This window comes from Piliocolobus tephrosceles, chromosome 9 (assembly GCF_002776525.5).
Source record: "Piliocolobus tephrosceles isolate RC106 chromosome 9, ASM277652v3, whole genome shotgun sequence".
Lineage (NCBI taxonomy): Eukaryota > Metazoa > Chordata > Mammalia > Primates > Cercopithecidae > Piliocolobus > Piliocolobus tephrosceles.
The window spans coordinates 69,532,265-69,550,938 of NC_045442.1; the positions used below are offsets into that span (position 1 = coordinate 69,532,265).

Consider the following 18,674-nt stretch of genomic DNA (forward strand, 5'->3'; position numbering starts at 1 on the left):
AAGGAACATCTGTTTTGCCAAAATGTTCTCCTAAGGGATACAATCAACTTATATTCCTATCAACAATGTCTGAAAGTGTTTTTCTCTATATATTCTCAACAACCCAGTATGTATTATCAAGCCATTTGATACTTGCTAATAAATGATGAAAAACACTATTTTGTAGCTTTAAAGTGCATTTCTTTTATTATGAGTAAGATTAAATATTTTTCGTATGTTTAACTTAAAGGTCACCTGTATTTCCTTTCCTGTGGACTATGTTCATGGTTCCTGAACATTTTAAAATTAATTGGCTAGTATTATCTTTTTCATATTGACTTAAAGGAACACTTTATATATTAGAGAAGTCAGCTTTTCTTCATTTAGATTGCAAATATAACACTTTTTCCAGATTTGCTAACTTTTGACTTTATTTATGGAGTTTTTCTTTCCCATGCAGAAATGCTTAATTTTTGCATAATCAAATTTATCAGTCTTCCCTTTATAGCTTCTGGTTTCAAGTCATGCATAGAAAGGCCTTTCCTATTCAAATTATAAAAGGCTCTTTTTTTTTTCAAATTTTATAGTTTTAATTTTTATGTTCAAATATTTGATCCAATTGGAATTTATTTTGGTATAGGTGTTAGGGAATCAACTTCAGTTTTTCAGGTGACTTCACACTTGTCCCATCATCACTTACTAAGTAATCCATTTTTTTCATTCTAAATTGAAATGTCACATTTTACTGCATTCTTACATAAACAGGGTGTATTTCCGGACTTTCTATATTGTGCCACTGTTCTATTAAAAGCCCATTTACATAAAAAAAGAAAACAACATGTTCTGGTTCAACATTACCAATTTCATGCCCAATTCATGGGCTCGGTACTGGGGATCAGATGGAGGGGGCAGCCTGTATCCACTCCGCCGGTCCGGCACAAACCTTTGTTGCACCAACTGTGCATATAGACATTTAGTGAATGTGACCTGGGCATCAAGACACAAAATATATGAGTCTTTTCCTGAAATTAAAATTGTGAATATCACTTCACCGTTAAATATAATAAGAAGTCCATTTATAAGCTTCATATTCATATGAAATGCAAAGAAAATTCAACCTATTCACTGCCTACTTGTTTTTCGTAACAGCTTTATTGAGATACAACTCACATACCATAAAATTTACCCTACTGCTGCCCAGGCATGGTGGCTCACGCCTGTAATCCCAATACTTTGGGAGGCCGAGGTGGGCAGATCACCTGAGGTCAGGAGTTTGAGACCAGCCTGGCCAACATGGTGAAACCCCATCTCTACTAAAAATACAAAAATTACCCAGGCATGGTGGCGCATGCCTGTAATTCCAGCTACTCGGGAGGCTGAAGCAGGAGAATCACTTGAACCCGTGAGGTGGAGGTTGCAGTGAGCTGAGACTGCTCCACTGCTCTCTGGCCTGGGTAACAGAGCAAGACTCCGTTGCAAAAAAAAAAAAGTACTCTAATGCCTACTTTTTAGTAATCACTAGTAAAATTCTTATCATTAGTTATATTATACAGCAATTAAATGGGTGGAAGATAAAGATAATTCTTTTTTTTTTCTTTTTCTGAGACAGGGTCTTATTCTGTTGCAGAGGCTGGAGTGCAGTGGAGCAATCATGGCTCACTGAAGCCTCAGGGATAGGGTTTCACCATGTTGGCCATGCTGGTCTCAAACTACTGACCTCAGGTGATCTGCCCACCTCAGCCTCCCAAACCTCCTGGGGTCAAGTAATCCTCCTGCCTCAGCCTCCCAAGTAGTGGGGATTACAGGTGCCCACCACCACACCTGGCTAATTTTTTTATTTTTTGTAGAGATAGGGTTCCCCATGTTGCCCAGTCTGGTCTCAAACACCTGGGTTCAAGTGATCTACCTATCTTGGTCGCCCAAAGTGCTGGGATTACAGGTGTGAGCCACCATGCCTGGCCAAGAATAATTCTTAATTCCCTGGAAGAGATGAAATGTTTTATTGTTAAGAAGGAAATAATTAGGCTGGGCATGGTGGCTTACGCCTGTAATCCCAGCACTTTGGGAGGCTGAGATGGCTGAATCACTTGAGGTCAGGAGTTCAAGACCAGCCTGGCCAACATGGCGAAACACCGTCTCTACTAAAAATATAAAAATCAGCTGGGCGTGTTGGGAGGTGCCTGTAATCCCAGCTACTCAGATGGCAGGAGAATCGCTTGAGCCCAGGAAGCAGAGGTTGCAGTAAGCTGAGATGGCTCCACTACACTCCAGCCTGGGTGAGAGAGTGAGACTCTGTCTCAAAAAAAAAAAAAAAAAAAAAAAAGGAAATAATTACAGAAATAGAAAAATATGGTCAAAAATAGCTATGAAACATTGAAACACTGAGTATAAAATCGGGAGGCAGGTCTCTTGAAAATTTCCTTCACTGGGTGCAAGAAAAGAAAAAAATGTGTATAGTTTGAGCATCCCAAGTGTAAATATCTGAAATCTAAAATGTTCCAAAATCCAAAACTTTTTGAGTCCCAATGACATGCTCAAAGTTTTGAGATTTCAGAATTTTCAGATTTGGAATGCTCAACTAGTAAGTATAATGCAAATATTCCAAAATCCAAATAAATCTGAAATCTGAAATACTTCTGGTCCCAAGCATTTCAGATAAGGAATATTCAACCTATATTAACATGCTATGAAGAAACAGAAGATTTCCTTTTTCTTTCTAGAGAACAATTAAAATAATGTTTCATTCACTGAGCACTGAGAAATGTAAAAAGAGAAAAGTAATAATGTTTCAACTCTGTTTCCAGCAAGAGAAACTAAATGACCAAGATAGAAATCTCACCGATGTCATTATTCGTGTTTCAGGCAAGAATGTCTTGAAAACACGACAGGCTCGCAGGTCAATAGGGTCTCGTAGGTAAAATGCCTGGACTGCTGCAGACACCAATCTGGGGCGCTGCTTTAGCACTGCCACAATGCCAGCTGGAAGGAAGCAGTGTGCTCGATGAAGGGAGACCTGAATTTTTTCTGGGTACCTGGGACAGGTAACATAATTACTTTCATTTTACGGTATATAAATACCTAGAATTCTTATACCATTCACATTCTTTTTGACATCTTCTCTTTGTTCATCAAGAGCAGTATATAGAGAGTGACAAGAGAGATGAAAAAAGATACTGTATATACACTTAATACTATAAGAAAGAAGAGAGGGAAAGAAAAAAGTAGGAAGAAATGGAAAATAAAGAAAAGGGATTATGGTAGCTCAATAAAAACAAAACAACTTTGGGAGGCCGAGGTGGGTGGATCACTAGGTCAGGAGATTGAGACCATCCTGGCTAACACAGTGAAACCCCGTCTCTACTAAAAATGCAAAAAATTGGCTGGGTGTGGTGGGACACGCCTGTAGTCCCAGCTACTCAGGAGGCTGATGCAAGAGAATTGCTTGAACCCGGGAGGCGGAGGTTGCAGTGAGCCGAGATCGCGCCACTGCACTCCAGCCTGGGTGACAAGAGCAAAATTCCACCCCAAAAGCAAAACAAAACAAAACAAAAAAACCTATTATACTTTGGAATAAACATAAAATCAGAGTTTATTCTGCTAAAAGAATGGTGCAAAGTATGCTGAAGCTAAAAGAGATTTTTATTTTTTATTTATTATTATTTTTGAGACAGAGTCTCACTCTCGCCAGGCTGGAATGCAGTGGTGCAACCTCTGCTCACTGCAACCCCCGCCTCCCTGCAACCTCCACCTCCTGGGTTCAAGTGATTCTCCTGCCTCAGCCTCCCCAGTAGCTGGGACTACAGGGGCCTGCCACCATGCCCAGCTGATTTTTTGTATTTTTAGTAGAGACAGCGTTTCACCATGTTGACCAGGATGGTCTCAATCTCTTGACCTCATGATCCACCCGCCTTGGCCTCCCAAAGTGGTGGGATTACAGGCATAAGCCACTGCACCTGGCCAAAAAGATTTTTAATATTGTTACTACCTGAATGGTGCTTAATATTTAATAGGCACCCAAATTTGAATGGATGAACTAATATGTTATTAGGCTAAGACCTTCTTTTCTGAATAAAAGCTGAAGTTTTATTCAGAAACAGAATTCTGATACAGGTCAAAGAATCCCATATATAGACCCAAAACAACAGTAAAAACCTGAGCACCTTGTTTGGACTCCATTCGGTTTCTACTTTTCTTTTTTTTTTGAGACGCAATCACCCCGTCGCCCGGGATGGAGTGCAGTGATGCGATCTTAGCTCACTGCAACCTCCGCCTCCCGGGTTCAAGCGATTCTCCTTGCCTCAGCCTCCAAAGTAGCTGGGAATACAGGAACTTGCTATCACGTCCCGCCTTTTTTTTTTTTTTTTTTTAGTAGAGACGGGATTTCATTATGTTGGCCAGGCTGGTCTTGAACTCCTGACCTCATGATCTGCCCTCCACTCAGCCTCCCAAAGTGCTGGGATTACAGGCGTGAGCCACCGCTCCAGGTCCAGGAAGTTTCTATTTTTAAAGGTCTCAAATTTTTTACCCATGGATATAGCTAATACTTAGCCACAATATCTAAGGTGTATAAATGCAAAAATATTGGGACAAGATTGTAACACTTCTGAATGGGAATTTAAAGATGTATCTGTTTCCTGATTTTAAAATCTCTAAGTTTAATTTATTAGTCTATTCCATAAAGAGGAATGAAGACAAAATGAAAATTAGCATTAATCTAGGTGAAAGATATTTTACAGTCAAAGAAAGACTGATCAACTCCAACAGAGCTTTAAGGAAAACAAACAAAAATCAAAGAAAGACTGAACTACACGAAACCAAAAGGTTCCTTAATTAGCAATGTAAGTGATATTTTTCTTACCCTCTGATGCGCCTACTCACAGCAGCTCGTATAGATTCTGAAGCAAGTATTTTTTCTGGATGTGCTGCGATTATATTCAATGCTTGTGGAATTGTTGGGGGTGTGGTGGGTAACCAAGATTCTGCTCCAAGTGTTCTTGGTGCAGGAATAATACACAATTCCCCATGGTGGAAAAATACCTGCAAATGGTACATTTTAATTTTCATAGTGGGCACTGGCAAACTGTAGGTACATATGAATGTAATGCAGCATGATTTCATCTCTACAAATTTTCTAAACTTGGGTATACTTACCCTATTGGTGCTATTATCAGGATCCAACCATTTAGGGAGAAAGTCAGCAGCTTCTATTAACAAGAATTCACCATCATTGTCTTCAATCCTAATGCAAGAAAATTTCCAATTTTGCATTCAAAAAGCACATATCTGCTAGTAACCAGAACAGTTTTATTCTAATACATTTTCCTCTTCATCTTAGTAAATATTTGAATAGGTACTATGTGCAGATGGCTATAAGAAAGCAAAATGTTTAAGATAACATTAAGCACTGAAGGAGACAAGATTATAAGGAGCAGTTGAAGGTAGAGATAAGGAGAGAAGATAAGCAATTTACATAAAGAAATATTAGACAAAAATATGAAAATATACAGAGTACTATAGGGTTCCAAAAGAAAAAAAAACATATAGCTGAGATTAGAAAAGCCTTCATGTCGGAGGTGTTATTTGGGCCTGAAAAGATAATTATTTCTGCCTCATTTGCATCACTTTTTTTTTTTATTTTTGAGACAGAGTCTCGCTCTGTCACCCAGGCTAGAGTGCAGTGGTATGACCTCGGCTCACTTCAACCTCCACCTCCTGTGTTCAGGTGATTCTCCTGCCTCAGCCTCCCGAATAGCTGGGATTACAAGTGCCTACCACCATGCCTGGCTAATTTTTGTAATTTTTGTAGAGACAGGGTTTTGCCATGTTTCCCAGGCTGGTCTCAAACTCCTGACCTCAAGTGATCCGCTTGCCTCAGCCTCCCAAAGTGCTGGGGTTACAGGTGTGAGCCACCATGCCCAGCCTGCAACACTTTTTTAAATTTTATTTTTAAAAATAGGTTATACATTCACATGGTTAAAATTTTTAAAAAATATATTAAAATTTACATGGCCAGGCGTGGTGGCTTGCGCCTGTAATCCCAGCACTTTGGGAGGCCAAGGTGGGCGGATCACCTGAGGTCAGGAGTTCAAGACCAGACTGACTAACATGAAGAAACCCTGTCTCTACTAAAAATACGAAAAAAAAATTAGCCAGGGATGGTGGCGCATGCCTATAATCTCAGCTACTCGGGAGGCTGAGGCAGGAGAATTGCTTGAACCTGGGAGGTGGAGGTTGCAGTGAGCCGACATCGCACCATTGCACTCCAGCCTGGGCAACAAGAGCGAAACTCTGTCTCAAAAAAAAAAAAAAAAAAGTTGCAGAATGAAAAAGTTTTCCTCCTACTTTTGTCCCTATCTGCTCAACCCTACACGTATCACTGCTATTTCTTGTATATCCTTCTAGAGTTTGCTCACACATAATCTAGCTATATAAATATATATTTGTATTTTCTCCCTGTTTTACATAAGACATAGCATATTTTCTATAATGCTATATACCGTTCTAGCTCTATACTTCTATTTTTATCATTTTATTTTATTTCTGAGACAGAGTCTCACCCTGTCGTCCAGGCTGGAATTAGTGGTGCGATCACACTCACTGCAACCTCTACTTCCTGGGCTCAAGCGATTCTCCTGGCTCAGCCTCCCGAGTAGCTGGGACCACAGGTATAGGCTACCACACCTGGCTAATTTTTGTACTTTTAGTAGAGATGGGGTTTCACCATGTTGGCCAGGCTCGTCTGGAACTTCTGACCTCATGTGATGCTTCTGCTTCAACCTCCCAAAGTGTTGGGATTACAGGCGTAAGCCACCGCCCCAGGCTTACAATGTATTGTGTTCTTGAAACTTGCTAAGGCAGTAGATTTTTTTTTTTTTTTTTTTTTTTTTGAGATGGAGTCTCGCTCTGTCATCAGGCTGGAGTGCAGTGGCGCCATCTCGGCTCACTGCAATCTCCACTTCCCGGGTTCAAGTGATTCCCCTGCCTCAGCCTCCCAAGTAGCTGAGACTACAAGCGCACGCCACCATGCCTGGCTAATTTTTTGTATTTTTTAGTAGAGACAGGGTTTCACCATGTCGGCCAGGATTGTCTCGAACTCCTGACCTTGTGATCCACCCACCTCGGCCTCCCAAAGTGCTGGGATTACAGGCGTGAACCACTGTGCCCGGCCAGGCAGTAGATTTTAAATGTTCTCACCATACACAAAACAATACGTATGTGAAGTAATGTATGTTATCAGCTCAATTCAGCCATCCTACAATATATATGTATTTCTTTTTGTTTTTGAGACGGGAGCCTCGCTTTGTCGCCCAGGCTGGAGTGCAGTGGCGTGATCTCTGCTCATTGCAAGCTCCGCCTCTGGGTTCACGCCATTCTCCTGCCTCAGCCTCCCGAGTAGGTGGGACTACAGGTGCCCACCACCAAAGCCGGCTAATTTTTTTGTATTTTTTAGTAGAGACGCGGTTTCACCATGTTAGCCAGGATGGTGTTGATCTCCTGACCTCGTGATCCACCCGCCTCAGCCTCCCAAAGTGCTGGGATTACAGGTGTGAGGCACCACGCCTAGCCAACATATATGTATTTCAAGACAACATGTTATACATAATAAATATATACAATTTTTATTTGTCAATTTAAAAAATAGGCTTGGTGCAGTGGCTCACACTTGTAATCCCAGCACTTTGGGAGGCTGAGGCAGGTGGATCACTTGAGGTCAGGAGGTTGAGACCAGCCTGGTCAACATGGTGAAAACTTGTCTCTACAAAAAATACAAAAATTAGCCAGGTATGGTAGTGCACGCCTATAGCCCCAGCTACTCAGGAGGATGAGGTACGAGAATCGCTTGAGGCCAGGAGGCAGAGGTTGCAGTGAGCTGAGATTGTTCCACTGCAGTCCAGTCTGGGCAACAGAGTGAGACGCTGTCTCAAAAAAATAAAATAAAATAAAATAAAATAAAATAAAATAAAATAAAGCACAGTGGCATGTGTCTGCAGTACCAGCTACTCGGGAGACTAAGGCAGGAGGATGGCTTGAGCCCAGGAGTTCAAGTCCAGCCTAAGCAAAACTGTGAGACCCTGTCTTTAAAAAACTAAATAAATAATAAGTAAATTTAAAAATTTTAAAAATTTAAATAAATGTATTTAAAGATAAAGATAAAATGAGTTATCGCTTAGATTTACATCCTGAAGTATTTAAGGATCAAATGACAGCCACAGATCAAATAATAATGACCATGAGTTGATAATTGTTGAAGCTGGATAATGGGAACATGTGGGTTCATTCTCTCTAATGTGTGCTTAAAATTTAAATAATAAGTTTTCAAAGGTTTTTTTTTCTCCCTTCTCTTGTTCTGTTGGGAGGGTAAAAAAAGATCAGAATTTGGCTGCTGACTAGGAAAACCAGGACAAAATATAAGTGGGCAGAAAGCCCTCTGCTGGCAATACATGGTAATTACAGAAAACTCGGGTCCCATTTTTAACGGTGTTACCTACTTAGCTTCCTATACGATTGATTGTTCACTGACTTGTTTCTGTGTATGATTGTTTCTGCGTATGATTTCTCAAAAAATATAGCTATGGTCTAGTACAGGAATACACATTTAAAAATATGTGAAATATGTATGTATGTGTATGAATGGAATTTTATTTTTCAAAGATTCATAAGGAATTCAATGGTGATTACTTCTGGGAAGCAAGAGCAGTAGCACCCTTTGTATCATCTGAATTTTGTTTACCACATGTATTTGTTTTTTCATAATTAGAATTTTAAAAAGAAAACCTAAAATAAGTAGGTATTATTTGAAATCTTTTGTAAGTTGAACTCTTCAATACTACCTTAATTCTTTCTCAAGAAAAGGAAGTCACAAGAGAAGAGAAAGAAAATACAGATAAGGCTGGGCATGGTGGCTTATGCCTGTAATCCCAGCACTTTGGGAGGCCGAGGTGGGTTGATCACCTGAGGTCAGGAGTTCAAGACCAGCCCGGCCAACGTGGTGAAACCTTGTCTGTACTAAAAATCCAAAATTAGCCAGGCATGGTGGCACACGCCTGTAATCCCAGCTACTTGAGAGGCTGTGGCAGGAGAATCGCTTAAACCTGGAAGGTGGAGGCTGCAGTGAGCCAAGATCACACCACTGCACTCTAGCCTGGGTGACAGAATAAGACTCTGTCTCAGGAGAAAAAAAAAAAAAAAAAAGCACAGATACTATTAAAATCTGTACAATTTCCAGCAGACTACAGGAGAAAAATAAATTACTAAATATATAAAAATGTAGTCACACTGTTTCAGTAATAGAATTCTTTTAGAATAATTAAAATAACTACAATACCTTGCTACTAACTCTGGAAATTCCTTTGTGATCTGCTTTATTACATAAACAATAAACCATTCATCCTCAATATTATCCCCAAACTTTGTCACGCCAAACATATGAGCAGGAACACTTCCTAAAAACAAGAGAAAAGCAACCATGTAACCAGATAAATTTGTTACTACAAATAAAATGCACATAATCATTCAATTGAATAAACATTCATTGACTGATTGCTCTAAGTACTGGGGAGCAGGGGTTGCAATCCTGAAGAAGCCTACTCCTAAGGAGCTCAGGGTAAAACAAGACAACCAAATGATCTCAAAACAAGACAATGAACTCTAGAACAGGGGTATGCAGTAAGGCCTATGTGAGTATAAAGGAGGGGATATCTGTGCTATGCTTGCCTGGAGGAATGACAAGAGGTGAGCTTTCCAGAAAAACAGAAAAGCATGTGCAAAGGCACAAAGGCATGATGTACAGAGTATGTATGTATAGAGTATTCTGGGAATACCAGGACGCTAGATTTGGATGGAGCACAAGTTTTCAAACATGTGCACTATTCACAAATACATGGAAACTAAACAACACACTCTTGGAATAAATCACAGGGAAATTAGAAAATATCTTGGGAGGCCAGGCGCGGTGGCTCAAGCCTATAATCCCAGCACTTTGGGAGGCCGAGACGGGCGGATCATGAGGTCAGGAGATCGAGACCATCCTGGCTAACACGGTGAAACCCCGTCTCTACTAAAAATACAAAAAACTAGCCGGGCGAGGTGGCGGGCGCCTGTAGTCCCAGCTACTCCAGAGGCTGAGGCAGGAGAATGGCGTAAAACCCGGGAGGCGGAGCTTGCAGTGAGCTGAGATCCGGCCACTGCACTCCAGCCCAGGAGACACAGCAAGACTCCGTCTCAAAAAAAAAAAAAAAGAAAAGAAAAGAGAATATCTTGGGACGAATGAAAATGAATGCATATCATACCGAAACTTAAGGAATTCAGTGAAAACAGTGCTAAAAAGGAAGTTTGTAGGTGTGAAAGATCTCAAATCAACAACCTATACCTCAAAAAAACCAAACAAAACAAAAAATAAAAACTAAACCCAAACCTAGCATAAGGAAGGAAATAATAAACATTACAGCAGAGATAAATAAATGGAGACCAGAAAAAATGACTGAAAAACAAAACAACTGAGTTGGGTTTTTTTGAAAAGATTGACAAACTATTAACTTGATTAACCAGGAATAAGAGCAAATACTCAAAAAACTAAAATCGGAAATCAAAGAGGAGACAGCACAACTTATGTCATAGAAACAAGAAAGATATAATTCTATGAACAATGGTATACCAGTAAGTTGGATAACGTAGAAGAAATCGACAAATTCCTAAAAATACACAATCTGTCAAGACTGGATCACGAGAAATACAAAAATCTGAACAGATCTATAACTAGTAAGGAGATTTAATCAATAATCCAAAAGCTCCTAACAAAGAAAAGCTGGCTTCACTGCGCAACTCTTCCAAACATTTAAAGAATTTGACATCAATCCTCAAAATCTTCCAAAAAAATAAAGGGGAGGGAATCCCCAAATTCCTTCTGAGGCCAGCATTACCCTAACACCAAAGTCAGACAAAGACAATATAAGAAAACTGTAGATCAATATCCCTGATTAATATCAACACAGAAATCCTTAACAAAATATCAGCAATCTGAATTAAACAGCACATTAAATAGATTTTTCACCATGACCAAGTGGGATTTATTCCTGAGATGCAAGGATGGTTCAACACATGAAAATCAATGTACAGTAATATCCCACATTAACAGAATGAAGGTCAAACAAGTGCATTACAGAGTGTCTCAAGAGTTGCCATGGCAAACAATAGGTAGAAGAACAGCCCAACCAACTCTTCTTTTCCCCACCCCAGATCTCAAGTTTCTTCAACTAGAGAATACAATTAAAGCAACTATTTTTGTCTATATTAGACTTCGATTTAAATTTCATCTTGAAGCAATGGGAACTACTGAAGGATATTAAGCAGGAGAGTGACACAATCAAGTTTGTTTTACAAACGTAACTGGCAACAGTGTGAGGAACTAGAAAGACAGGAACCAGAGAGGTAAGTTAGGAGGCTGTTGTTGTTTTTCAAATGTAGAGATAAAGAGGGCCTACATTGAAGCCAAACAGATGTAGAGAAGGGGTCATATTATAGAAGCATTCAGGATTTAGCATCTGACTGAACACGGTGAAGTGAGGAACTGATTATGATTTTGAATTACTGACTAGCTTGGATAACTGGGTGGATGGCAATACCATTAAACAAGATAAGAAAACAGTAAAAATGGTTTTCTAGAGACAGATAAAGGGTTGGTTTTAGATGTGCTGCACCAATGTGACAGTGTTCTTGTCAATAAATATCATATGTATGTCAATGAATAAGAGTTCAATAAAATTAACAGTAGGGAAGATATGTAGCAATTGCTAGCCAAAAGATAAGAGATAAGCACTAAACTGAGAGTATCACAGTGATGTATACTTGTGATGTATACATGGGGGTATCTTGTGATGGTATCACAAGATGCCAGGCTCCTGATCCTAAATAAGACCTCACATAAGTCACTGTGTAAGGAGAGACTTGGTCACCTATCCATGATTTATTTTCATAAAACTATAAGAAATGACAGAACTGTAGTGTGACCAGTTCCCCACCAGGCTACTTAAGGGTATATGTCTGCTGCTTAAACTTCGAAGGCCAGCTGGCAAGCCAAAGTCATCACGCCCAGCAGAGGAACAGGTCCTGAGAACCCAAACATTGCAGGGCATAGCTGGGAACATACCAAGGAAAACAGTGTCATTGCATATACGCAGTAGGCAAAGAGCCAAAAAATTAGCTTACAAGCAGCTTAAAGATGGGAGGTGGGGCAGATTTCTGGAGCTGTCCTGATGCTGCCCAGGAGTGTCCTGTCTGTAAGTCCTAATAAACTCATCTACTTGCTAAGGCAGACCTGTCTGAGTGATTCTTTGGTCTCTCCGCTCCCTCCTACTTTAATCCTGGGTTTTTCTCATAAAAGGACAGAGTGCCATATTTTGCCAGAGGTCAGATCTCAAGCACCAACAACACAGGGAAGCAATGAAGAAACCTCAAAATGCTTGTAAGTGGCAAATATTAGCCATAAAGCCCAATTATTTATCTTTATAAGCCGGGCAGAGCCACTCAGACCCTCACCAAAACGGCTATATGAAACAAGGCAGCCTACTCAATACATCATTAACATAAGGAATACTGAGTAACAGCAAAAAAGGAACCATGATTAAAGCCAGATACCTGAAACTGTTTAGTATAGATACTTAGATACATTATGGCATAGTATAGTAACTAAAGTTCAAAAGAATAGCCATGAGTTTAACAATGTTTAGTATATGCTAATTCCTAAGGCAGATTTAGAAAGTTTTCATTAATATGATTTTTTTTTAAACAAAGCTTTATGGCTAACTGAATATAGACAAGTATTACTTACCTAAAAAGTTTAGTGCATTTATCTCTCCCTGGCAACACTGAATGAAGTGTGGACTATTACACATACACATCACTGTTGTCAGGATAACATTAAAAGTCACACTAAGGCCGGGCGCGGTGGCTCAAGCCTGTAATCCCAGCACTTTGGGAGGCCGAGACGGGCGGATCACGAGGTCAGGAGATCAAGACCATCCTGGCTAACCCAGTGAAACCCCGTCTCTACTAAAAATACAAAAAAAAAAACTAGCCGGGCGAGGTGGCGGGCGCCTGTAGTCCCAGCTACTCCGGAGGCTGAGGCAGGAGAATGGCTGAACCCGGGAGGTGGAGCTTGCAGTGAGCTGAGATCCGGCCACTGCACTCCAGCCCGGGCAACAGAGCAAGACTCTGTCTCAAAAAATATAAATAAATAAATAAATAAATAAAAGTCACACTAATCCACACAAGTAAAACAGCCTTACCTTTCCCAGGTTTATATTTGAGATTGAAAGGCTGATTCTGCCAGATGTAGGGGACCAGCATAGGTGCAAACTGGGTCATTATTCTCTCAATATACTTCTGAAGAACCTCTTTGTGTTTATCTGAGTCCCTTGATTCATCTGGTATCAGGAACAGGCGGTACTCCACTGTGTCTTCCATTGTAGCAAGCTTCATGGTTTCTTCCATTCTTCTTTGAAAACTACATTTAAAGTTCCAAAATATAAACCACATAGAACAATGCAGAAGTAACATCTGAACTCTTTTAGATGACTCTATGAACACTGTTTTCTAAAATTTAGTTAGGCCGGGCACAGTGGTTCATGCATGTAATCCTAGCACTTTGGGAGGCCGAGGCAAGCAGATCATTGGAGGTCAGGAGTTTCAGACCAGCCTGGCCGACACGGTGAAACCTCATCTCTACTAAAAATACAAAAATTAGCTGGGTGTGGTGGCAGGCACCTGTGATCCTAGCTACTCGGGAGGCTAAAGCAGGAGAATCACTTGAACCTAGGAGGCAGAGGTTGCAATGAGCCAAGATCATGCCACTGCACTCCAGCTTGGGTGACAGAGCAAGACTCCATCTAAAAATAAATAAATAAATAAATAATAAAAAAAATTTAGTTAGCCACATACCATCATCATGGTTTTTGCCTTGACCACACACCACCTACAGTAATATTTATTTAATTTTTTAAACTTCATTTATTTATTTATTTGAGTTGGAGTTTCACTCTCGTTGCCCAGGCTGGAGTGCAGTGGCATGATCACAGCTCACTGCAACCTCCACCTCTCGGGCTCAAGCCATCCTCCTACCTTAGCCTCCCAAGTAGCTGGGACCACAGGTGTGTGCCACCATGCCCAGCTAATTTTTTTTTGTATTTTCAGTAGAGGCAAGGTTTTGCCATGTTGCCCAGGCTGGTCTAGAACTCCTGCGCTCAAGCAGTTCTTCCACCTTGGTCTCCCAAAGTGCTGGGATTACAGGCATGAGCCACTGCACCTGGCCTAATATTTTTAGTGACACTTTACACTTAAAACTTTATCTTTAAAATTACGTTAAAAGGAAACCTTGATATAATACAGTGAATAGAAATCCAGTATCACAATCCCCAATTAATACGTATGTAAGAATAAAATCTTTATTTTTTATGTTTTTCCTATTTTGGAAGTAAAGAATGAAATTTTTAATGTTTGCCCTTGTACTAGCTGTGGTATGTGTAACATATTTTGAGAAACACTGCACTAATATCCACTGTTTACATACTATCAAAAACCCCAGTTCTGCCACTAATTAGCTGTGCCACTATGGACTCTTCACTTTCTCTTTCTGGGTTTTTTTCTTTAATTTAGGATAAGTTATCTACCATCTCTAAAATATCTCCCTGCTTTAAAATTTTGTTATTTAAACTCTAAAGAATAATCTATCTTGCTCTGCAGAATGTACATTTCTCTCTTTTATGAACATTGTACGGCGTAGAGAAATTCAAAACTACAAAACATTCATGTCCTGTCATCTTATCTCTGTCCTAAATTTGCCCCTTTTTCAAGTCTCATGGGATGGTAGGCATATCTTTCTTTTCTGTTTCTTTTTTTTTGAGATGGAGTCTCGCTCTCAAAAAGCGATGAGACGGCTGGAGTGCACTGGTGAGATCTCAGCTCACTACAACCTCTGCCTCCTGGGTTCAAGTGATTCTTTTGTCCCACCCTCCCGAGTAGCTGGGACTATAGGTGTCTGCCACCACGCCAGGCTAATTTTTGTATTTTTAGTAGAGAGGGGGTTTTACCATATTGGCCAGGCTGGTCTCGAACTCTTGACCTCGTGATCCGCCTGCCTCGGCCTCCCAAAGTGCTGTTTTTCTTTTTTTTCTTTTTTAATTTTGAAGAGTACATAGTAGGTGTATATATTTATGGGGTACATGAGATATTTTGATACAGGTATAAAATGCATTATAAGCACCTCAAGGTAAATGAGATAGCCATCGCCTTAAGCATTTATCCTTTGTGTTACAAACAATCTAATTATACTCTTTTAGTTATTTTTATTAAAAAAAAATTTTGTAGCTAGGACGTGCTCTCATCTGAACTTTTAGTTATTTTTTTTTTTTTTCTGTCCCTCGGGCTGGAGTGCAGTGGCCGGATCTCAGCTCACTGCAAGCTCCGCCTCCCGGGTTTACGCCATTCTCCTGCCTCAGCCTCCCGAGTAGCTGGGACTACAGGCGCCAGCCACCCCGCCCGGCTAGCTTTTTTGTATTTTTTAGTAGAGACGGGGTTTCACCGTGTTAGCCAGGATGGTCTCAAACTCCTGACCTCGTGATCCGCCCGTCTCGGCCTCCCAAAGTGCTGGGATTACAGGCTTGAGCCACCGCGCCCGGCCACTTTTAGTTATTTTAAAATGTACAATTAAATTATTATTTACTACAGTTACCCTGTTGTGCTACCAAATACTAGTTTTCATTTGCTCTATTTTTTTATACGCTTTAACCATCCCACTCCCCCACAAACCCTCTGCAACCCTTCCCAGCCTCTGGTAACCAACCTTCTAGTTGCTATCTCCATGAGTTCAAATGTTTTCATTTTTAGCTGATACAAATTAGTGAGAACATTTGAAGTCTATCTTTCTGTGCCAACCTTATTTCACTTAACATAATGATCTACAGTTCCATCCATGTTGTTACAAATAACAGAATCTCATTTTTTCTTTTTAATGGCTGAAAAGTACTCCACTGTGTGTATGTACTACATTTTCTTCATTCATTTATCTGTTGATGGACACAGGTTGCTTCCAAATCTTGGCTACTGAGAATAGTGCTGCAATAAACATGGGAGTGCAGATATCTCTTTAATATACTGATTTCCTTTCTTTTGGGTAAACACCCAGCAGTGGGATTGCTGGATCACGTAGTAGCTCTATTATTAGTTTCTTGAGGAATCTCCAAAACTGTTCTCCATAGTGACTGCACTAATTTACATTCTCACCAATACTGTTTTCTCCAAATCCTTGCCAGCATTTGTTATTGCCTGTCTTATGGATAACAGCCATTTTAACTGGGGTGAGATACTATCTTATTGTAGCTTTGACTTGCATTTCTCTGATGATCAATGATATTGAGAACCTTTTCACAAACCTGTTTGATATTTTTATGTCTTCTTTGAGAAATGTCTATTCAGTTTTTGTCCAATTTTTAATCAATTATTAGACTGCTTCCTAGAGAGTTGTTTGAGCTCCTTATATATTTTGGTTATTAATCCCTTGTCAGATGGGTAATTTGCAAATATTTTCTCCCATTCTGTGGGTTCTCTCTTCACTTTGTCAATTAATTCCTTTGCTGTGTAGAAGCTTTTTAACTTGATGTGCTTCCATTTGTCCATTTTTGTTTTGGCTGCCTCTGTTTGCGGGATATTACTCAGGAAATCTTTGCCCAATGTCCTAGAGAGTCTCCCCAATATTTCCTTTTAGTAGTTTCATAGTTTGAGGGCTTAGATTTAAGTCTCTAATCCATTTTGACTTGATTTTTGTCTATGGTGGGAGGTAGTGGGTCTGGTTTCATTCTTCTGCATATGGGTATCAGTTTTCCCAGTACCATTTATTGAAGAGACTGTCTTTTCCCCAATGTATGTTTTTGGTACCTTTGTTGAAAATGAATTCACTGCAGACATATGGATTTGTTTCTGGGTTCTCTATTCTGTTCCTGTTTTTATGCCAGTGCCCTGCTGTTTTGGTTACTATAACTCTGTTGTATAATCTGAAGTCAGGTAATGTGATTCTTCCAGTTTTGTTCTTTTTGCTCAGGATACCTTTGGCTATTCTGGGTCTTTTGTGGTTCCATATAAATTTTAGGATCTTTTTTCTATGACTGTGAAGAATGTCATTGGTATTTTGACGGAGGTTGCATTGATATTTCTTAATTTCCTAGGGGTTTTCCTTACTTATCTCTTAATTTTCTAAGCGTTTTCCTAAATAAGAGTAGTGGTTTATTCTTGCTGCCAGGTGATGCTTGGTAAAGGAAGGAACGGCGGTGGATGCACCACCCTAACTCCATGATTCCAATCTTACTCAGCTTTCTAAGAGACTCATAAGGAACCTACTTCTTCTATCCAGACACCCACTCACCACAGTCTGACCAAATCATCATTTTGCCTTTCAACGCAGAGGGACAGACAGTAATTCTACCCATTCACCCCATAAGGCCAAACACACCTCATCATGCAGAATTTCGTGTCACAACTTGAAGGGACTCTATGATCACTACTCAGGTTAATGCCTCACTGTACATATGAGAAAACCCAGAGCACAAAAAGAGAAGCGACTAAGCAGCAGGGGCTTGACTTGGAGTCTAGTGCTCCTTATGCAGTCTAGGCTCCCTCTTGCCATCTAACAAAATGAAGCCAATTTATCTTACGGTTCCAGGGCCTCTCCTGCGCGTCTCTGCTGTGGCACCTTTCCTTAGCCGCCTCTCCGACTCCGAGAGCTGATCGAGAGCTGCCACAGGCGGCCGAAGCCTGGATCAGGCTCTGTCCTGACGCCTGCCCGGGACCTGTGGCCAGCCGAAATCCTGAAAGTCTGAAACTCGCTCAGTCCCCGGAACCTTGTGTGTCGTCACTGCTGTGCGTCGGTGAGAGCATTCTGCGAGTGCCCGGGTGCCTTCGTCACTTCCGCCCCCGCGGCAAGGCGGGGAGGTCGGAGAAGTGGAGAGGTGGTGATCCTGGGGAGGTGGCGGCTCGGAGTCTAGGCGACTGGGCAAGACGGGGCCGGTAGGTGGCGGGAGGGGGCCGGGCCGGAGCTGGCGGGAAGGCCAGGCCCGGAGGCCCCCACCCTGGCGTGCCCGCCCCGGCCGCGGCTGAGGAGGAGGAGGAGGAGGAGGATGATCTCCAGATACAGTAGGAAGACGGTGCCACAGAGCTTGGAGCTGTGAGTGGACTGCTCAGCCACCCCAGCCGGGGCGGGCCGCGGGCGCTCTGGGGACCCTCCTTCACCAGTCCTTCGTTCCTTTCCTTTCCCAGGGCTGGGGAGAGATTTTTCTTCGGAATTCTTTCCTCTCTGCCCTGCTGGACGCTGCCCCTTCTTCCTCCATCTCCAGCTGAAGGCGTGTCGCCCTTGGTCTGTAATTCCTGAACTCAGGCACTGGGTCCGCTGAAGCATTTGTAGCATCCGCAGTGCTTCAGGTCCCATTGTTAATGGCCAGGATAGCTCGAGAAGTTATTAATAGCTAACTGAGGGCTCCAGGGAAGTGCTCACTTGACACTGTGCAAAGCTATTTACACACATTTGCTCACTCCTATCAATGATATCAGATTGGGAACATTATTTTGCACATTCTACAGCTAAAGATCCCAGAATTAAAGGTTGTAGCATGCCAAAGATCACACAGCTTGAAGGTGGTAGAGCTGAGAGGTAC

General features: G+C 41.1%; 2 protein-coding genes across 4 annotated transcripts in view; one reads left to right on the forward strand and one right to left on the reverse strand.

Moving 5' to 3' along the window:
• ECD (ecdysoneless cell cycle regulator) overlaps nucleotides 1–17,885 on the reverse strand; it is a 33,693-nt gene extending 15,808 nt beyond the window's left edge. Inside the window, exons 1-7 of the mRNA XM_023204971.2 lie at nucleotides 17,679–17,885; nucleotides 13,263–13,480; nucleotides 9,305–9,422; nucleotides 5,131–5,218; nucleotides 4,838–5,016; nucleotides 2,819–3,011; nucleotides 838–966 (exon numbers count right to left, since the gene is read on the reverse strand). Of these exons, the coding sequence (XP_023060739.1) occupies nucleotides 838–966; nucleotides 2,819–3,011; nucleotides 4,838–5,016; nucleotides 5,131–5,218; nucleotides 9,305–9,422; nucleotides 13,263–13,467 (912 nt within the window). The 5' untranslated portion in view covers nucleotides 13,468–13,480; nucleotides 17,679–17,885. The remainder of the gene's footprint in view (nucleotides 1–837; nucleotides 967–2,818; nucleotides 3,012–4,837; nucleotides 5,017–5,130; nucleotides 5,219–9,304; nucleotides 9,423–13,262; nucleotides 13,481–17,678) is intronic.
• Nucleotides 17,886–17,927: 42 nt separating this feature from the next.
• The window catches only part of FAM149B1 (family with sequence similarity 149 member B1), an 83,525-nt gene continuing 82,778 nt past the window's right edge, over nucleotides 17,928–18,674 (forward strand). For all 3 annotated transcript variants that reach the window (XM_023204966.2, XM_023204964.1, XM_023204965.1), the window contains exon 1: nucleotides 17,928–18,187. In XM_023204966.2, coding sequence (XP_023060734.1) covers nucleotides 18,141–18,187 — 47 coding nt within the window. In that variant the 5' untranslated portion in view covers nucleotides 17,928–18,140. The remainder of the gene's footprint in view (nucleotides 18,188–18,674) is intronic.